Source organism: Stigmatopora nigra, chromosome 14 (genome assembly GCF_051989575.1).
Source record: "Stigmatopora nigra isolate UIUO_SnigA chromosome 14, RoL_Snig_1.1, whole genome shotgun sequence".
Taxonomy (NCBI): domain Eukaryota; kingdom Metazoa; phylum Chordata; class Actinopteri; order Syngnathiformes; family Syngnathidae; genus Stigmatopora; species Stigmatopora nigra.
Genome location: NC_135521.1, coordinates 2,840,995 through 2,858,919, shown reverse-complemented (window position 1 = coordinate 2,858,919; position 17,925 = coordinate 2,840,995). Strand labels below are relative to the sequence as shown.

The 17,925-nt window shown below is 39.2% G+C and overlaps 1 protein-coding gene across 3 annotated transcripts in view; it reads right to left on the bottom strand.

Moving 5' to 3' along the window:
• LOC144207212 (protocadherin-1-like) overlaps positions 1-17,925 on the bottom strand; it is a 105,727-nt gene that overhangs the window by 41,030 nt on the left and 46,772 nt on the right. For 2 of the 3 annotated variants that reach the window (XM_077732546.1, XM_077732547.1), the window contains exon 4: positions 14,062-14,281. In XM_077732546.1, coding sequence (XP_077588672.1) covers positions 14,062-14,281 — 220 coding nt within the window. Of the gene's footprint in view, positions 1-8,890; positions 9,098-14,061; positions 14,282-17,925 lie in introns of those variants that run through there. The other variant, XM_077732548.1, reaches the window with a different exon arrangement.

The following is a 17,925-nucleotide window of genomic DNA, read 5'->3' as shown; positions in this document are numbered from 1 at the left end:
TTTTGAAGTCAGGTCACTTCAAGTATTTTTCAGAGCACTACTGGGTTATTATCTGTCCACAGTGGCTGACTTTTTGGTTAATATTGGGAAATTTCCCAGGTGCACTGCTGGTTTTCAGTCACTTGTTGTTTTTGGGATCTCTGCATATATCTTTCTATTGACAATAGGGCACTTCTGGCCCATTCCGGGTTACTTTCTGATAAATTTATATTGGCATAAGGTTACTTGCTGTTAATTTCGGGGCATTTTAGGGTCACTTGGTATTTGCACTCTCTTTCCATTAAATGAAAGACATTTGCTGATCACTCACTATTCATATTGGGTAGCTAACCTATTGATTTTGGGCTTTACAGGTCACTTCCTTCTGGTTTCAGGCAATCCCTGTTGATTTCTGGACACTCATTGAGTAACTTTCTCTTAATGCTGGCTCACTTTCTTGTCTTTCTTGAAAGTTTCCAGGACTTGCTCTTAATTTTGGGTCATCTCCCGTTGTTTTTTTTCCATTCACTTCATGTTGATTTGGGTTTTCACGGGTCCTATTGGCATCAGGTCAGGTCTGGTCAGGTCCCAGTTCATTTAATGACATTTTGGGGTGCTCACTTCCTAATTACACTGGGTGACTTCCTGTTGATCTCAAGATCGTAACAGGTCACTTTCCTATTGATATCAGTCCACTCCTGAATTTAAAGCATTTGTGTCCCACTTCCTCTTGATATATTTTCACTTGCTGTTCATTTTTGGACATTTAACATTTAACACAAGGTCATTTCTTGTTAATTTTGGAGCATTTGGGGGTCACTTGATGATATTTCATCATTCATTCCTTTTCTGGTGCCGAGTTGTGTTGATTTTGGTGGCGGTATGATTGTAAATACGGAAAATGGATGAAACGATACATGGACTCATTTATTTTCTTTTATCCATACAGATTTGTCACATAACCCTAACCCTTTACTTTTGCCTAATCCAACAAATTAGTCAAATAATTCTGACATGAATGGTTTTGACATGGGTGGAAATATCAGGGAAGCGGGGTAGATGTTGATGTAAGAGAAGATACATGTGAAGATATAGTGAGGGAGAAAACATGAAAACGGATGGTGGTGGAGAATGATGCAAAGGACAGGGTCAAGTGGAAAAAGTTGATTCTTTGTGGCAATCCCTTAAGGGACCAGCCCAAAATGTATTAGTTAACTCCTGGCTTTGAACCACTGCCCTCGCCCACATGAAACACCGTACGTCAAAGGCGTGTCACCTCTCCTAATTGGCTGGCGGGTCAGAGGGTTCACCCGGCGGGCGAGTAGCGAGGCATGCGCTCTGACGCGGCCCTGCTTTCGGCGCTGCCAGCCTCGGCCGAAGGGATACCGGCGAAGCGGATAATTGGCGGGCGAGCGGGAGGATGCATCGGGTTCTGAGCGGCCAGCTATCATTTGCTCTACTTCACATAGAGGGAAAAAAAGGTCAAACACACGCCTGCTGCTTCGAAAGCGTGCCAAAGGTGGCAGCTGTGAGGAGGCAACAGGTGCATTGTGGGGGATTGTGGTCATGAGAACTATTGCTGCTTTACAAAGAGATTTATGACTTTCGAAAGTGCTTTTTAAGGCCACCTTGGGGGAAGGCACCATAAAAGTACAAAACTGTCACATAAGTGCGGCAGCGTCGAGCGTGGAACGTGGAAGGACCCAAATGCGGGGAAGCAATCAAAGAGGTGGAAGTGGAGTGGTCTAACAAAACCTTTAATAACTAAGATAGGATCTTCAGAAAATAACAAGAACTCTTGGAATCAAATTACAAAACTAAAGCTGATGAGAAGACATGAACACGAGGAATATAGTGTAGCAACGTAGAACAGTATTAAGCAGACAATCCAACAAAGACTCAAACACACAAGATTTAAATAGACGGACAGGGGTTGATTACAAAATACACATACCTGATCACACCAAGCAAGGGAAGAAATGCATACAATAATCACACAGAGCACACACAGGAAGTGAACGCGCCTACATCCACCGCAAAACCCCAACTACACATCACAAAAATACTTCCTGTTAATTTTGGGGCAATTCTGCATTACTTGCTGAGGCTTCTGGGACATTTCTTGGTCATATATGTTCCTTTCGAGTCAAGTCTTGTTGATTTCCGAAGACTATTTATTTTTGGGGACTTCTTGTTGATTTTGGAACAATTTCTGGGTCCCTTTTTTGGAATTTAAGTCATTTCCAATTGAATTTAGGGCACTTCAGGGTAACTGTTGATTTTAAGTGGCTTTCCTCTTTATTTTGGGAAATTTCCACCAATGGGGAATTTTGATATTTTGTATTTTGCAGCTGTTTAACCATGATAAAGATAGTCAATCCGTTGAATGTGCGTCAGGAAATAAATGGTGTTTAAATCTTTTTCTCTCCATAAAATTGTGTTTTTGGAAGGAAATAAGTTTTGGATGATAGAAATGCAATACTGACTTTCACATGGCATTTGCAAAATTAAAGTCTAACATGACTTTGTTTAAGTTCATGAAGAGCTTAGCCCTATTAGCGCTAATGTTCGCTAATCCCGAGCGAACCGCCGTCACTGTCATCAGTTGAACTACGGGAAACGCTTGAGTAGCTTTTTTCCCCCAATATTGGTTTAAGAGCGCAAGTCCGCCCTGAGCCGCTCCTTAATTAGCTAGTGCAGCGTTTAATTGGCGCTATGTGACCGGCGCACACGTTTAAGCCTGCACTAATCCATCAGCCGACGCCCGTTTTAATTGCTACTGACAAGGTTTTAATTGCACTGAAGGAGTGGCAGCTGGGGACAGCTTTTATTTTGACACAGGAAGTAAAGTTGCGACCAAAGCACTGCCTTTTTAGCCAGGACATGGGATCGAGCTCTCGATCTCCAAACTGCGAGGCCGATGTGCTAACACCTTGTCCACAGGGCCACCCACTTTGTGGTATTGTGTTTTTTTTTAATCTAAGACCCTAAAGCCAGTTTTATTTCTCAACATGAAACTCGGTAATTACAGGGAGTGCAGAATTATTAGACAAAATTTATCCACATTATTCTCATAATGCACGTTGTCTTACTCCGAGCTGCTACCAATTAACCTTATCATGTGATTTGTATCTCTGTAATAAGAAGGGTTGTGGTTTGATGACACCAACACCATATATCAGGTGTGTATAGTTGACAAAATGAATCAGAAGAGGGACTTGACAGGCTTTGAAAAGTCCAAAAAAAGTGAGATATCTTGCAAAGGGATGCAGCACTCTTGCCAAGTTGCTGTAGCATGATCATCGAACAATCAAGAGTTTCGTTCAAAATAATCAACAGGGTCAGAAGAAGCATGTGGAAAAAGCAAGGCGCAAAATAACTTTCCATGAATTGAGAATAGTCAAGCGTACATGCAGCTCCCAGGAAGCTACTTGCCACCAGTTTTGCCATATTTCAGAGTTGAAACATCACTGGAATGTCCAAAAGCACAAGGTGTGCACTACTCAAAGACGTGGCCAAGGTAAGGAATTTTGAAAAATGACAACCACTGAAAAAGACACTCGAGCACTAACATCCAAACTGTGCCAAGAAATATCTCAATACTGATTTTTCGATGGTTTTATGGACTGATGAGGGTCTCCATGGGCCAAATGGATGGGCTCAAGGGGGGGAATTGGTAAAGGGAAGAGAGGGCCAGGTCAGGTTGAGGATGGAGTCAAGCTCAACTCCCAGTCCTAATGCCCATTTCTGCAAAACACCTTCTTCAAGCATTGGTATAGGAAAAAATCTGCATCCTTCAAGAAAATCTTGTTTTTCATGTCGGACAATACTCCAAAAAGTAGAGAAGAAAAAAAAACTCATGACATGTTCACCTGATCTGAACGCCATAGAGAATATGTGGTCCCTCATCAAATGTGAGATTTACAAGGAGGGAAAACATTATACCTCTCTGAACATTGTCTGTAAGGCTCTGGTTTCTGGGTTGATGTCAATGTTGATTGTGAACAGTTCAAAACACAGAATCCATGGCAAGGTGGTTATATTGGTCACTGATTTGTTTTTGAATTTCAAGATGTATATGTATTTGTGAATGTTGTGCTTTAGTATTGTTTTTCCTGGTGAAAATGAATAATTAAAATGGGTTTATATTTATTCTTTGTTAAGTTATATAAGAATTATGCAAAGTAACTGGCACCTGCACACATAGATATCCTCCTAAAATAGCTAAAACTAAAAGGTTCCAATCCAACTCCCCAAAAAAACTTAGCTTAGGTTTCACAAAACAATGTAGTAGGAATATATTTCTTTATTCATTCATTCATTCATGTTCTGAACCGCTTTATCCTCACAAGGATCATGAGGGTGCTGGAACCCATCCCAACTGACTTCGCGCCAGAGGCAGGGGATACCCTGAATCGGTCGTCAGCCAATTACGGGGCACAAGGAGAGAATATGCAAACTACGTGTATTTCGGGCATCATAAACATCCATATCATGTGATTTTTAAAAAAAATATATTTATCCCCTGAAGCCAGTTTTGCATAGCAACATGAAATTTGGTAGTTACATCAATCATGAGTGGACCAAAAGAAAAAAAGTTGCTTTAAAGTTGAAATTTTAGGCATTATGTGCAGAGATATGTGCTTACCTCTTGGCATGCATTATAAAATTCAACACCCGAAGCCAGTTTTACGTAGCTACATCAAACTTGATAGTTATGTCTCTCACGAGTGGAGCCAAGTAAGAGGAAATGTTTTAAAAGACACCAAATGGCTGCCATTGTTTTTATAAAGTAGACATTTTAGGCATCTTTTACAGGGAACCTTGTCTCCGGGGATGTGTTTTAATATTCAGCCCTCGAAGCCATGCCACTAAGCCAGTGTTTCCCAACTTGTTTTGAGCAGTTTTTGCATTGAAATAATCTCAAGGGATGCCACCATCTGAAAATCTTTTAATTTGAAACTATGTCGCCTCAGTTAACAATAGTCGTTGTCATCAAAGTTTTATCAGCAGGAATCACAAAAACCTCCAAAATTATTCCAAAATAAATGTTTCACACTGACCTCATGTCATGAAAAGTTCATGTCTGAAGGCCCCGAACAACTTCCGGTTCGAGTGATGCAAAAGTAAATACGTAATGTCATGTTTTTAATTGCATACTTTAACAACTTTTCTCCAAATATGACTTAAATCTCCTTATTAAATTATGGAAAAAATGGTGTGCTCACAATTTTAATCTTTTTTTGTATGATCTATCATTTAATGTTCAACATATTTTAAATTTTAACCTTGTAATAGTTAGGGATTTTAATTTTGTTATAATCCTATGAATTTTCTTCTGAATATTACATTGTGAGGGTGGCAATTTAGTAGGTATGTCGGTTAATGTACACCCACAAAAATGTCTAAATAAGCAGCATTTTATGATTTTAACGCTGTAATAGTTAGGGGATTTTAATTTTGTTTTAATCCTATGAATTTTCTTCTGAATATTACATTGTGAGGGTGGCAATTTAATAGGTATGTCGGTTAAAGTACACCCACAAAAATGTCTAAATAAGCAGCATTTTAAAAGATGCAGAATGTCAGCGATTTTGCCTTCAAGTGTACATTATAGGGATCATTTTAAGGGATCCTTGTCCCTGAGATGCATTTTAAAATTAAACTCCCTAAGGTGTGCTAACTAAGCAACATGAAATTTGCAGCAAAGTCTCAAAAAAGCCATTTAGGAAAAATACACAGAAAACATGCCATTCAAATTTGTCTTGTTAATAATCCATTAATCTTTTGACTGTGTGTGCATGACAGGTGAGTTCCCAAAACTACACAAATACATCCCAGCGTGTGTTTTCTTGTCTCTATGACGATGCATCTCCTCCAACAATACCAGCAGGTCAGCTCAAAAACAAAGTTGGACACTCCAGGGAGAAATTTGTATCCTTTTACAAACACCCACACCTGTTTACATCGCACAACCACCCAGCATTCATTAGTTGCCATAATGCTTGGCTAACCTCGCGACCAGACCTGTGGCAAAATCCCCTACCACGTCTGCGCTCTCATTGGACGGTTTCCCAGGTGTCCACTAACCCTTCTCTCCCCTCCTGCCGGCAGACCATCTGTACCTTAGACGTCGTCAGAGCTCACCGGGAACAGCTGCCGGGCCAGGACCCAAGCCAGGACCCGCCAGGTAGCGGCTCAGGGTCGCCCAAGATTAAATTTCTGAGATTAGATAAATATGTTGCTATATTATAATAAATCTAGAGGAAGATATTAAGCACACCCTATTCTGGGCTGTTTAAAAACCAAAACCACTCAAAATCTAGAGCAAATAAGAATATTTGAAATATTTCTTCAATACAATACATTGAGAACAAAACAAATGAAAATATATGAAAATGTTAAAACTAATTTCCCAATAAAAAAATCCTACCCCACCAAAGCCAGGCGAGTGAACCTCTACACCATGAGGCACTCTTTAAAAAAAACTGAAACACTAAATCTTTGTTTGAAACCGGATCAGGGACTTGAAAACCTTCCCGTTAAACATTAAAAATATTTTGAAACTTGACTTGAAATCTCAAAACCTACTGTTACATACCCTTTGAACCCTAAACGAGTCTTCAAACCCTGTAGCTTAAAACCTTAACCTAATCTTTAAACCTCATTTTATGAACCTCACTATGTCCCAATGCTTAACGTAAAACCTCTATTTGAACGGCACTTCGAATAAAACGGCACCTTGGTAGAAGAATTGAAAACTAGAACGGCACCCTCTAATTGAACGGCACTATGGGAACATTTTGAAAAATAGAGTGGCATGCTGGTAAAATAGAGGTTTTTCTCTACCTGAGAAGGTGGTGGGATGGCAAGCGCTTTCTTGTCTGGGATTCATACGGTTGTGCCGTTAGCGATGCCACCAAGAAGCAATTGAAGAAGCTCTATATGATATGGGCGTGATTCCAATAGGGTGCACAAAATGTCTATTGAGGTCTATTGGAACGCCCCAAGGCCAAAAGTCTGCACCAACCACTCTTGACGGCTCGAAGGATTGCCAGATGAGGACGATGGCTACAACAGTGTCACTTCATTTTCACTAGTGAATTTGTCATGACTTAGCAGTAATCACCTTGTATTTGTGCCTTTTGTTAAATAGATATATATACGTTACCTGGTTTCTCTATTCATCAATAAAATTTACCACATCTTCTGAAAATTCTGACCAGCTTGTCAAAAAATAGAGCGGCACCCTCTAACTGAATGGCACCTCTAATTGAACGGCACTACGGGGGAAAGTTTGAAAAGTAGAACGGCATGCTGTTAAAATACGTTTTTTTTGCGGTAACTTATATAACCGAATTGGTCGTGCGTTCGTTTGATGGCAGAAGTCCCAGTCTTAATGTCCTTCACCATGAAAAGTCAGTTGTGATGTTGTTCGTTGTGTCAATATCTCTGCATGAAAGATGCTACTAACAAGATGAGTTTGAATCCAAAGTCTATATAACGGCGTATAAAGGCTGCTAGGCATCAGCGTGCTAGTTTGAACAGATAGGCATCACCTTGTGATGTCGTGTCATTTTCCAACTGTAGTAAAGATGGCTGAGTTCTTTCTAAAAATAGATTTTGACCACCAGGAAGCGGCTGAAATTCACGTGACTTCACTTGCCCTAACTTTCCTCAACATCCACGGTGTTAAGTTTGCATATTCTATGGGTACTCCGGCTTTCTACCACATCTACAATACATCTTTGGTAGGCTGGTGTGATACTCTCTCCATTGCTCTGAAGTATGAGAGTGGACATGAATGGTTGTCCTTCTCCTTCTGCCTTAGAATTGGCTGGGCACCATGACAATGTTTTACCTGCCCCCCTCAACCCTTGTGAGGATAAGCGGTTCAGAATATGAATTAATAAAGTAGTATTGAGAGGAGAAAAAGATGCAGAAGTTGTACAATTATGAGATTAAAGACAATACATTACTTCTATTTATGTCGCCAGAACCGGAAACTCTTGGACTGTGTGAACAAAAAACTGTATTTTGTGAAATGCTTCCGTCAAAACCAAGTGGCTTTGAACAGACCATAAAACCTACTAGCCTTCCCACGTGGGCATCTAGCACAGATAAACTGAAATCAACAATAGACCCGGAAAAAAAAGATTGTTCTCCAGACAAGGGCATAGAGAGAGTGCTCCCGCGAAGCTCCTCGGCATCGCAGCGAGCCAATCGATCCACCACACAAATAGCAGACAGGGAGAGAAGTGAGCGGGAGGTGCCACCGCGCTTCCACGGGGGGGAGGAATCACCTCTCGCGCTTTTATCTGCCGGCTAATGAGCATCAGACAAATGCAAACACAGGCCCTAATCCTGAGGACGGCGCTTCCGTCAGCCAATCTCTCAGCGAGCGTCCCACTTCCGAAAGCGTGGACGTCCGCTTTCATGGTTATGCAACTGCCAGCGTGCGCGTTGTTCAGCCTGGAAAGCCTTTGAACACACAGCGTGCGGCGCTCCAACACTGCAGGCTCTAATGACTGCCTGCCTGCCTGTGTGTGTGTGTGTGAGTGTGTGAGTGTATGAGAGAGAGCCATTATTAGTCGGTAAGTGATTTTTTTTTGCAAAGTAAGCAGCTGCCAGAAGAGGAAATGTATGTCGGTTTGATGCGAAGGATGCTGAGCTTTTCTTGGCGAAAATGTCCGTAAGAAAAATCCGAGGTTTAGCATGGGAACTGCAAGTAACGAAGTTTGACCTGGTAATATAATCAAGATGGAACAATGTGTTATAAAACACGTCAAACTTTATTGATGCCGAAGATCAGCATCATGTCAAGTTAGGAATGGAAGCCTGGTGGCACAAGAGGTTAGCACATTGGCCTCACAGCTCTGGGGTCCTAGGAGAAAATCCAGGTCACGTCCACCTGTGTGTAGTTTGCATGTTTGGCCAGGGCCTGTGTGGGTTTCCTCCGGGTACTCCGGTTTCCTCCCACATTCCCTAAAAAATGCATGGAAGGCTGGGTTATTGTGGATGATTGTCCGTCTCCTTGTACCCTGTGATCGCCTCTTCACCGAATCGGGGTGTCCCTTGCCTCTGGCCCACAGTCAGCTGGGATAGGCTCCAGCACCCCCTGCAACCCAAATATCATTGCGTAACATGGTCATCCAGCACCATCCTGTAATGTCACTAACCGTTTTGTCACACAACGAACCTGACCTAATATATATATATATATATATATATATATATATATATATATATATATATATATATATATATATATATATATATATATATATATATATATATATATATATATATATATATATATATATATATATATATATATATATATATATATATATATATATATATATATATATAATATATATATATATATATATATATATATATATATATATATATATATATATATATATATATATATATATATATATATATATATATATATATATATATATATATATATATATATGTATATATATATATATATATATATATGTATATATATAGATAGATAGATAATTAATCTGTGACATCATCCTCATATGACATTACTACCATTCTATAATACGGCGCAATGGCACAATACTAACCTGTGATCTCTATATTTTGTCACAAAACTGATCATCAATTTGCAACATAGTAAATCTGTGACATTGTGTTAAATTACCCTCCATTGTCTGTGACATTGCCTATTTGCAATCCATAACATCATAAACTAATGACACATTCTGCAAACTGTGACATCAACAAGCGGGTGACACAAAGGTATTAAATTGTTATGGACTTTTGAGGTGTTGACAATTTCATAAAGATGAAATACATTGGGAAATGCTCTATAGCAGTGGTTGTGAACATGAAGATCGCAACCCTCTCTTTAATGAGGGTCTTTGTGTTGCTGTTCATTACATTTTGTATTCATTCTATATTTTGATCAAATTAATAGAAAGCTTATTTTGACTAATATAGTGTTGTATTTGAGTTCTGTAAACATTTTTACATATTTAAATGTGTTATATGGTCAGTGTTATTCAAATTAGTCAAATAAATAGGATTGATCAATTTCATGATAATTGTCATTTTCATTTGAAATAAACATGATATGATATTTTTACTAAATTCCCCAGCCCTACAACATATTCAATTTGTGACATCACCAACATTTAACACACCCAACCCATGACATCATCAATCAGTGAGCCTATTAACCCTATCCCGTAACAATGTGAGGATAAGTGGCTCTAAAAATGAACGAATTAGTAACGGTAAATGTTATTCCATTAACCTTTGACCCATCCAACATGTGTCATCATTAAACTAAAACATACAAATACGTTTCCTTTCTAAATTGACATCTATGGACGGAGAAATTCAGGAGAACAAGATAAAAAAACGAGAAGTTACGCAGACAAATGGACTTTCCAGCGTTGTCGGCGTCCACTCGCGAGGTCATCCGCCTCGCGGTGACAACGATGGTGCGCCTCCGCTGCTTTCACTTGAGCTCCTACGAGAAAACACGCTCTAAAAGCCCGCGTAATGGACACTAATGCCCGTGGCTCTAGCCTCCCTCGCTTCGCTAATGTGCCCACTTCCTGTCGGTGGCGAGCGCATACGGCTATAGGGAGCATCTGGATGAGGAAGATGATGACGATGGGGGGGGTTGAGCGAGGTCTACTAAGAGCTAGAAAGCAAAGTTGAGCCACTAACACAAAATGGAGGACTGATGGAGTGTATGACAGCACATACGTGTGCACTTCATATTAGAAAGGGTGAAATTTTCTATCTGCTGTTCATTTTCATCCTCTTCAATTTGTTCCTATCCACCTCACATCAAAGCAAACAAACACACTCTCATATGTGCGCATGCACATCATCTGAAATATACACAAAAATGCAAATTATACACCCACGCACACACATGGACAAATCCACACATACGAATCTCTCATGCTTCAGAAGAGCTGCTGTGTTGATTAACAATTAAATGGAAAATAAGCACAACAAACCACTTTAATTAGTTTTAAGCACCACTTTGAACTAATTCACTCACTGAAAGACCTACAATCTACTTGACTACGATAACTATTTATTACTTGGAAATGATCAATATATTTTGTATTTATTTTCCAGTTATTTTCGAATTATTTCCCCAGAAAATTATTATATTTTAATTCAGATTAAAAAAAAATATTATTATGGGTTACAATAACATGGTATTTTTATTTTTTGTGTAGTATTTTCAAATGATTAACATTTTTTTAAATAAATCTAATTATTTTTGTATTGAATGAAAAATAACTAAATGTTTATGAATCCTAAATTAATGTGTCAATTGAACAAAAAAAATCAAAACAATAAACTCTTGTTATGGACCACCATAACAGAGTAATTTTGGTTAAATAGACAGGGCGCCTTATATTCCAGTGCATTTTATATATTGACCAATACTAAAATTGTTATCACGATAAAATAAAATAAATCAGTCGAAAGGGTACACCATCCTCTACAGTTCAAAACAACTATGGAAAGCAGCCCCCGACTCTACTATTTTCCCCGTAGAAAAAGTACTGCACAGTGACGTCTGGGATATGTGTATTTTGGTATTACACCCAGTATGACGGCGAACACACTAATTTGGTGCTCGCCGTCATTTCAAAGCAAAGTTGTGAGTGTCTGCTTGCACGGTTGTTCGGGCTTTTGCCAATGCTGGCTGGCATCATCATCTCTGTGGAGCCACATGGCAATGACTCTGAAAACGAAGAGAGGGGACCCGGCGTTTTCGACGACTCATTTGGACAATTGCTCAATTCGGAGACAGAAAATGATCATTGATGGATTTGTGGGGGACGATGACGTAAGTACATTGTAAAATGGCTAAATAAATCACAACCGAACTCACTTTAGCTTCTATTGCCTTTTTAAAAATGTGTTTTTAGCGTGTGTTTTTAGCTTGTATGTTTAAGATAACGTATGTTTTGCCATTCTTGGCTGCGTCTTTTTTAACGGTGCGTCCTTTGTGTGTCAAATATAGAAATAGCACTCGTTACTGACACTACGGCTTAAAATGTGATGTGTAGTTGTGAAAATACGGTACGTTACAAGCATAGAAATGGTTGAGAACTCCCTACATATATAATCTTTTGCTCATATAACAATACCTCATTGACAGTCATTGACACCCGTGGCAACTATCACCGGCCCGGAATTTATGACAGTAAATGATTTCCTGTTGGGTAGCATTTTATACCTTTGCTGTGCATATTGATTTTCCACTCCTGTAATTGGTCTAACTGGTGGCAACAACAAAAAAACAGGACAATAAACATAAAAACAAGTAAAAACAACACCAGGCCACTCTTGTTTTATGGGTAGTGCGCTTACATGTGACGTAGATTTAAATCCAGATTACCAGTTGATATCACGTAATCCAACAGGGAGCATTAAGAGCACTGGTCACTGATCGGAGGAAATGCTTGTCCATCTGCTGCATAGCATGCGTTGGACACACACACACATCTTTAAAAGCTCTTTCAGTGCCAGTGACAGTGATAGAGATGCAATTTTTTGGCGTCCATTCATTGTTCTGCAGCAAATTCAAATGAGTTCATCACGACTATATGTCCAATCCATTCCCCGCTGCCAGTGAATGAAGATTTGTTAATTCACTGCCACCTCCCACTTGAAATGGATTAGGCTTGTATTGCCTTTAATGTCAGCCAATGATTTATAAATCGATAATAAAGGGGTTTACTAATACTACAGTGGTATCTCCATAATAGAACACCTCTAAAAAATTACATTTTCATCTTACGAAACATTTTGATATGCAAAAGACCTTTTACGATATATGAATACAAGATCCAAGTAACACAGGGATGGGTAAACTGATCCTCAAGGGTCACTTTGGGTGCAGGTTTTTGTTCCAACCGATCCAGCACAGACATTTTAACCAATGACCTGATTGCAATCCGTGAATTGCACTAGTAGGCCACCAGGTTGGTGAAAAGGTGCCATCTCTATGGGTTAGAATTAAAACCTGCACCCACTGAGGCCCTTTGTGGAAAAGTTTGCCCACCCCTGAAGTAACACCAAAAACAAAACCATTTGCTGTGTCCGTAATTATATTTTTGAAATTGCTCTGTGTCCTCCTTGACACGCCACTGACTTCCTAGAGGAGCTTCACAACAGCAACTCTCTTTTGCCCGCTGTTTGTTGTCACAGAGTTCTTTATTTAAAATTATTGGTGCGAATGAAATGAATAAGGGGGCCTTGTTATCCTTCCAGGAAAAATAGAAGATAAAAAAGCGGCCTGCATTTGACTGATATTGTAAGCCAATACTGGCTGCCCCTAAGCCACCTATTAGTATCCCTTTGCTATCGAAGCAGAAGGAAGCACTAAAAGTGACGACTCCTCGGTATGACCTCTCTGTACAGATTGATGAGATGGAGAGACTGTTACTAAAAAAAGAGGATTTGGCCATATGTACTGATGTATATGTATTGATGATGTAGGAACTACCAGAAAAGAGTCAATTCATTATCAGCCTAGTTGGCAGATATAACGGCCCTCTGAATAAATCCATAACTACAACGGCGTCTGCGATTACATTTTGAAAAGATTAAAAAAAAGGACAAAGAAAATGTAAGAGTCACATATCGAATTAAATACTATGACGAATGCATTCTAAAACTACTGTTGTCTTAACAATATGGCCTCATACCATAAAGACTCATTGATCAAGAAATATGTTTGTCCGTGTTACCAGTGAGAATAATAAACCAAGCGGGCGCACGCACAAAGCAAAGCGACACGTCGTCGTCGTCGAGCTGACAAAAACGATAACGAGCGCAAACCCAATTCCAGTCTCCCCCGTGGATCCTTAAGTGGAGCTGATGGAAGGTTGGACCGGCCGTCATTTGCATAATCGTGATGTTAATGCGCCGAGCCATGGGACTTGATTATGTTGCATATTGATTGCATTGCGCAGGAACGGCGGGAATGTGATTAGACGGCGGGATCCCCGCCATCTGCTGTTGTAAACGTTGGAAAGAAAAGGGAAGAGGACTCACCGTTCTCGGGGTGCTCCATTTCGCCGATGCTGCCGTCGGGAGTGGTGCGTTCGTAGTGGTCCTCGGGCAGCGCCAGCGGGCCAATCCGAGGCCCGGACGACGACTTGGAGCTGGGGGTCTCTGAGTCGTCCAGCCCGCTGTCGTAGTAGCTGTGCTGGGACGCGTCCTGCAGGTCCTGCGACTGGTTGGCAGTGGAGAAGGTCACTCGGCGGTGTGGCAGCTGGGAAGGAAACGACATACGTGATTAATAACTTAAAACAGCGTCATGTTACGTGACATTCCAAAGGCCATCATGACGGCATTCTGGATTATTTTGAACATATGCTTTTGAATCAAAAAAACAAATTGACTTATAAAGTAGGACATCAGTAAACTACAAACCACATTGAGTCATATGTCGAATGAAATGCTTAGGCTCAAGTTGCCCTGCGTCTGATAGTGAAATGACTTAAAAAATAATGCCAAAAACAACGACAAACATACACTACGTAGGAAACAACACATGAAAAAAGAATGTCAAGTGATACATTCAAAAAAGCCCATGCCAAATGCAGGCTAGATCCAAAATCATTTTGCCAGTCCCTTGTACAGGGGTAGCGAACAAGTTAGACAAAAAAGGCATACATTTTAAACTCTAACAGTCAAAGATTCACACCCGCAGAAATAATTGGCAGTCCATTACATCAGAAGCATCTTAAAAAAAAACAAGTCGGCCAAATTCTATTTCAGATATAATTCAATGTCTTTTAAATTGGGTGAATTTGCGTGTTTTAAGAGAATAAAAGTAAGAAAAAACATTGAATGAGGCAAAGAGCCACAGTATATGCAAAATATGATAAGAAGCCAAGAGTCACATTCATTTTGAGCCACATGATTCCTTCTATAGGGACATAAAGACACTTTTGGATTATAGTGATATGACCAAAAACAATCTACTTAAAATTGCAGAAAATGGTCAAAAGCAAAATGAACCTTAAGTCATATATTAAATAAAAGAAAACACAATATTTTGGGAAATGTGCCTTTTTTTGTGATGATGCAAATATAATGAAACACGATATGGCAAGGGCGGTTTGCTGACTGAGTGGTTAGCGCGTCGGCCTCACAGTGGGGACCTGGGTTCAAATCCAGGTCAGTCCTCCTGTGTGGAGTTTGGAGGTTCTCCCTGGGCCTGCGCAGGTTTTCTCCGGGTAGTCCGGTTTCCTCCAATATTGCAAAGACAAGCATGGTAGGCTGATTGGACACTCTAAATTGACCCCAGGTAGAAGTATGAGCTTGGATGGTTTTTTAGGTTTTTTATCGCCTTGTGCTGGCCACCAATTCAGGTTGTACCCCGTTTTGTGCCCTAAGGCGGCTGGGATAGGGTCCAGCACCCCCTGTGACCATAGTGTGGATAAATCGGGTTAGGAAATGAAAACTATGTTAAGCTCATTTTATCACAGATGGACATGACTTGAATTTGGACCCACGACTCCAAAGCTGTGAAGCCCCACGTGCTAAACACTCACACCACCGGGCTGTCACCCAAAATGTGATTTAAAGAAGTCCATATAAACGCAACACAAGAACGTAGCAAATGAAAGATCATGACAAATGCAGTTTAGATCCTTACTTTCAGCAATATGTCTTCTTCTGCCGACGTAATGACCCAATAACATTTATTTTTGCCAGAAAATGTGTCAAACGCGCCAGCCATTCCCTCCGAGTTTACGTCCTAGTCAGCATGGCTGAGTTAATTTAGAGTTTAAATGTCATCTGAAAGCGGCAAGTTAGTTTGCATAAAATCAGCAGGCTGAAAACAAACTTTGACGCTTCATTGACTTTGTCTTTGTGGAGGAGGAGGAAGCTGTCTGACTTGATGCTTTTATAATTAAAATACAATTAGCTGTCCATGTAGCGCTGCAGGACACACATGCACGCACAGATCCAAACGCGCACACACACCTGAGCACGGCCCAGCAGATAAACGCCAGTATGTGTGCCTCCCTTAGACTTGGTCTCCATGGGAACTGCTGCCATCCTAGTCGGGACCAAGAACGGTTTCATGCGGCACCCTAGAGATTTTGAGTGGTAAGCACACTAAGAATTTTTTTTTGTCACAATTCCGAACGTTCGGTCAGGTGCTATCTGGGTGTTCGCTGCTATTGACGGCACAAGACGTCCAAATAATAAAAATCAATGGCAATGACTGAGTGAACACATTTAATATGGGAAGAAAATAAAAGTTATACTAGTCTATGATAAAAAAAAAGATAATATCTGGTTTCATTTTTTGTTTTTATTTTTTTTTAATTTATTTTAGTTATTTAATTCTAGTTTTTGTTGGTATTTTTCATTGAAATTAACAAATATATATATACATTGAAATGTTTTAAAGATATTTATTAATATTTTATCTCCTATGATTTTCTTAATTGTTAGGTATACATCGTTAAAAACTAAATAAAATGGAAATAATTTAAAAACTTTTTGCTCCCCGGAAAAATCCAATAAAAAAGTTACTTAATGAACATTTATGCATACAAAATAAAAGATTAAATAAAAATTAGAGAAGAATTAAGAATAGAATTAAGATTTTTAAAAACTCCTCACGACCTTTGTGAGCAAAAGTGGTTAGAAAAGTTATTGCATGAAAAAACAAAAATTAAAATTTTGAAAATTTTATTGGTTCATGTATCATTTAAAATGAAGTAAAATAATGCCCAAATGCTAAAAATAAATAAAATATTCCCATCTGTTTTATATTGCTGTTAAAAATAGATAATACCAAGTCAAAAGATAAAATGCCATGTTTAATTGTCTTTTTTTTACACTTTTACGATTTATTTTGATTATTAAAACAATAATAATAAAAAAAATATCTACCACTCTTATGAGACTTAATTACAAAATGACTAAATGACAAAAAACGTTAATAAAAGTGAAAAAATAAACAAAACAGGACTCAGATTTCCCTTCGATTTCTCAATGTGATAGAAAAAATAGAAATTTAAAAAGGAATGAGTTATTTTTATTCTCTAATGAATTCATATTAATAATGCACTGACTGGGAAAAACTCTCTTCCATCCTTACCTAGCTCCAAAACTTCATTATTCCTTTTTGTTTTACTTCCCTGGAGTCTTTTTTAACCTTTAGTATCTATATTTTTACTTGGTGAACGCACGTATTGCGACAAATCTTTGTTTGTTTTTATCCTTTTGTACCCATGTGCTGGCGCGCTGTTTGTTTGCCGTAAATAGACAAACTCATCTCCGCTATCTTCACCATCTCAATGCGGAGACGAAGCGCGCCTCACGCGTCACAGTCGTAGGAAGACAGAAAAAAAAAAAAATAGAAAAAGTAGAACACAACCTCATAATCACCCCAGGAACTCTTTGGATCTCTCCATTTTTTTTTTCAAGACGCCCACACACATTTCTATTATTTACATGCGAGATGCTATGAACTAATATACACTTGGGAGTGATTCGTAAATCACTCGGGCTGAGTTAGAATCTCCCTCTCGTGGTTCACAAAAAAAAAGACAATGTCTATGTTGTCCTTTGAACTAAGCTGACATAAAATTCGAATTTGTGCTTATTACATTTATTTGAGGAAAGTTTATTTCTGTGATAAACGTTTGATTATGTGGCGGTTAATCCCGTGTTTTTAATCGAAATGAGGTTGTCACTAGTACAAGGGTGGGGAACACGTTGCTCTCGAGCCGCATGCGGTTCTTGGCCAAACTGAAGGCAGCTTTTTGCTTCTTATCATATTTTATGTATAGTGTGGATCTTTGCCTTGTAGTTGATGTGTTAACTCTGGCTAAGTGTGTTTTTTTGAGGTTTGACACCTATCTTGAAATCAACTTCTTGTTTTTATAA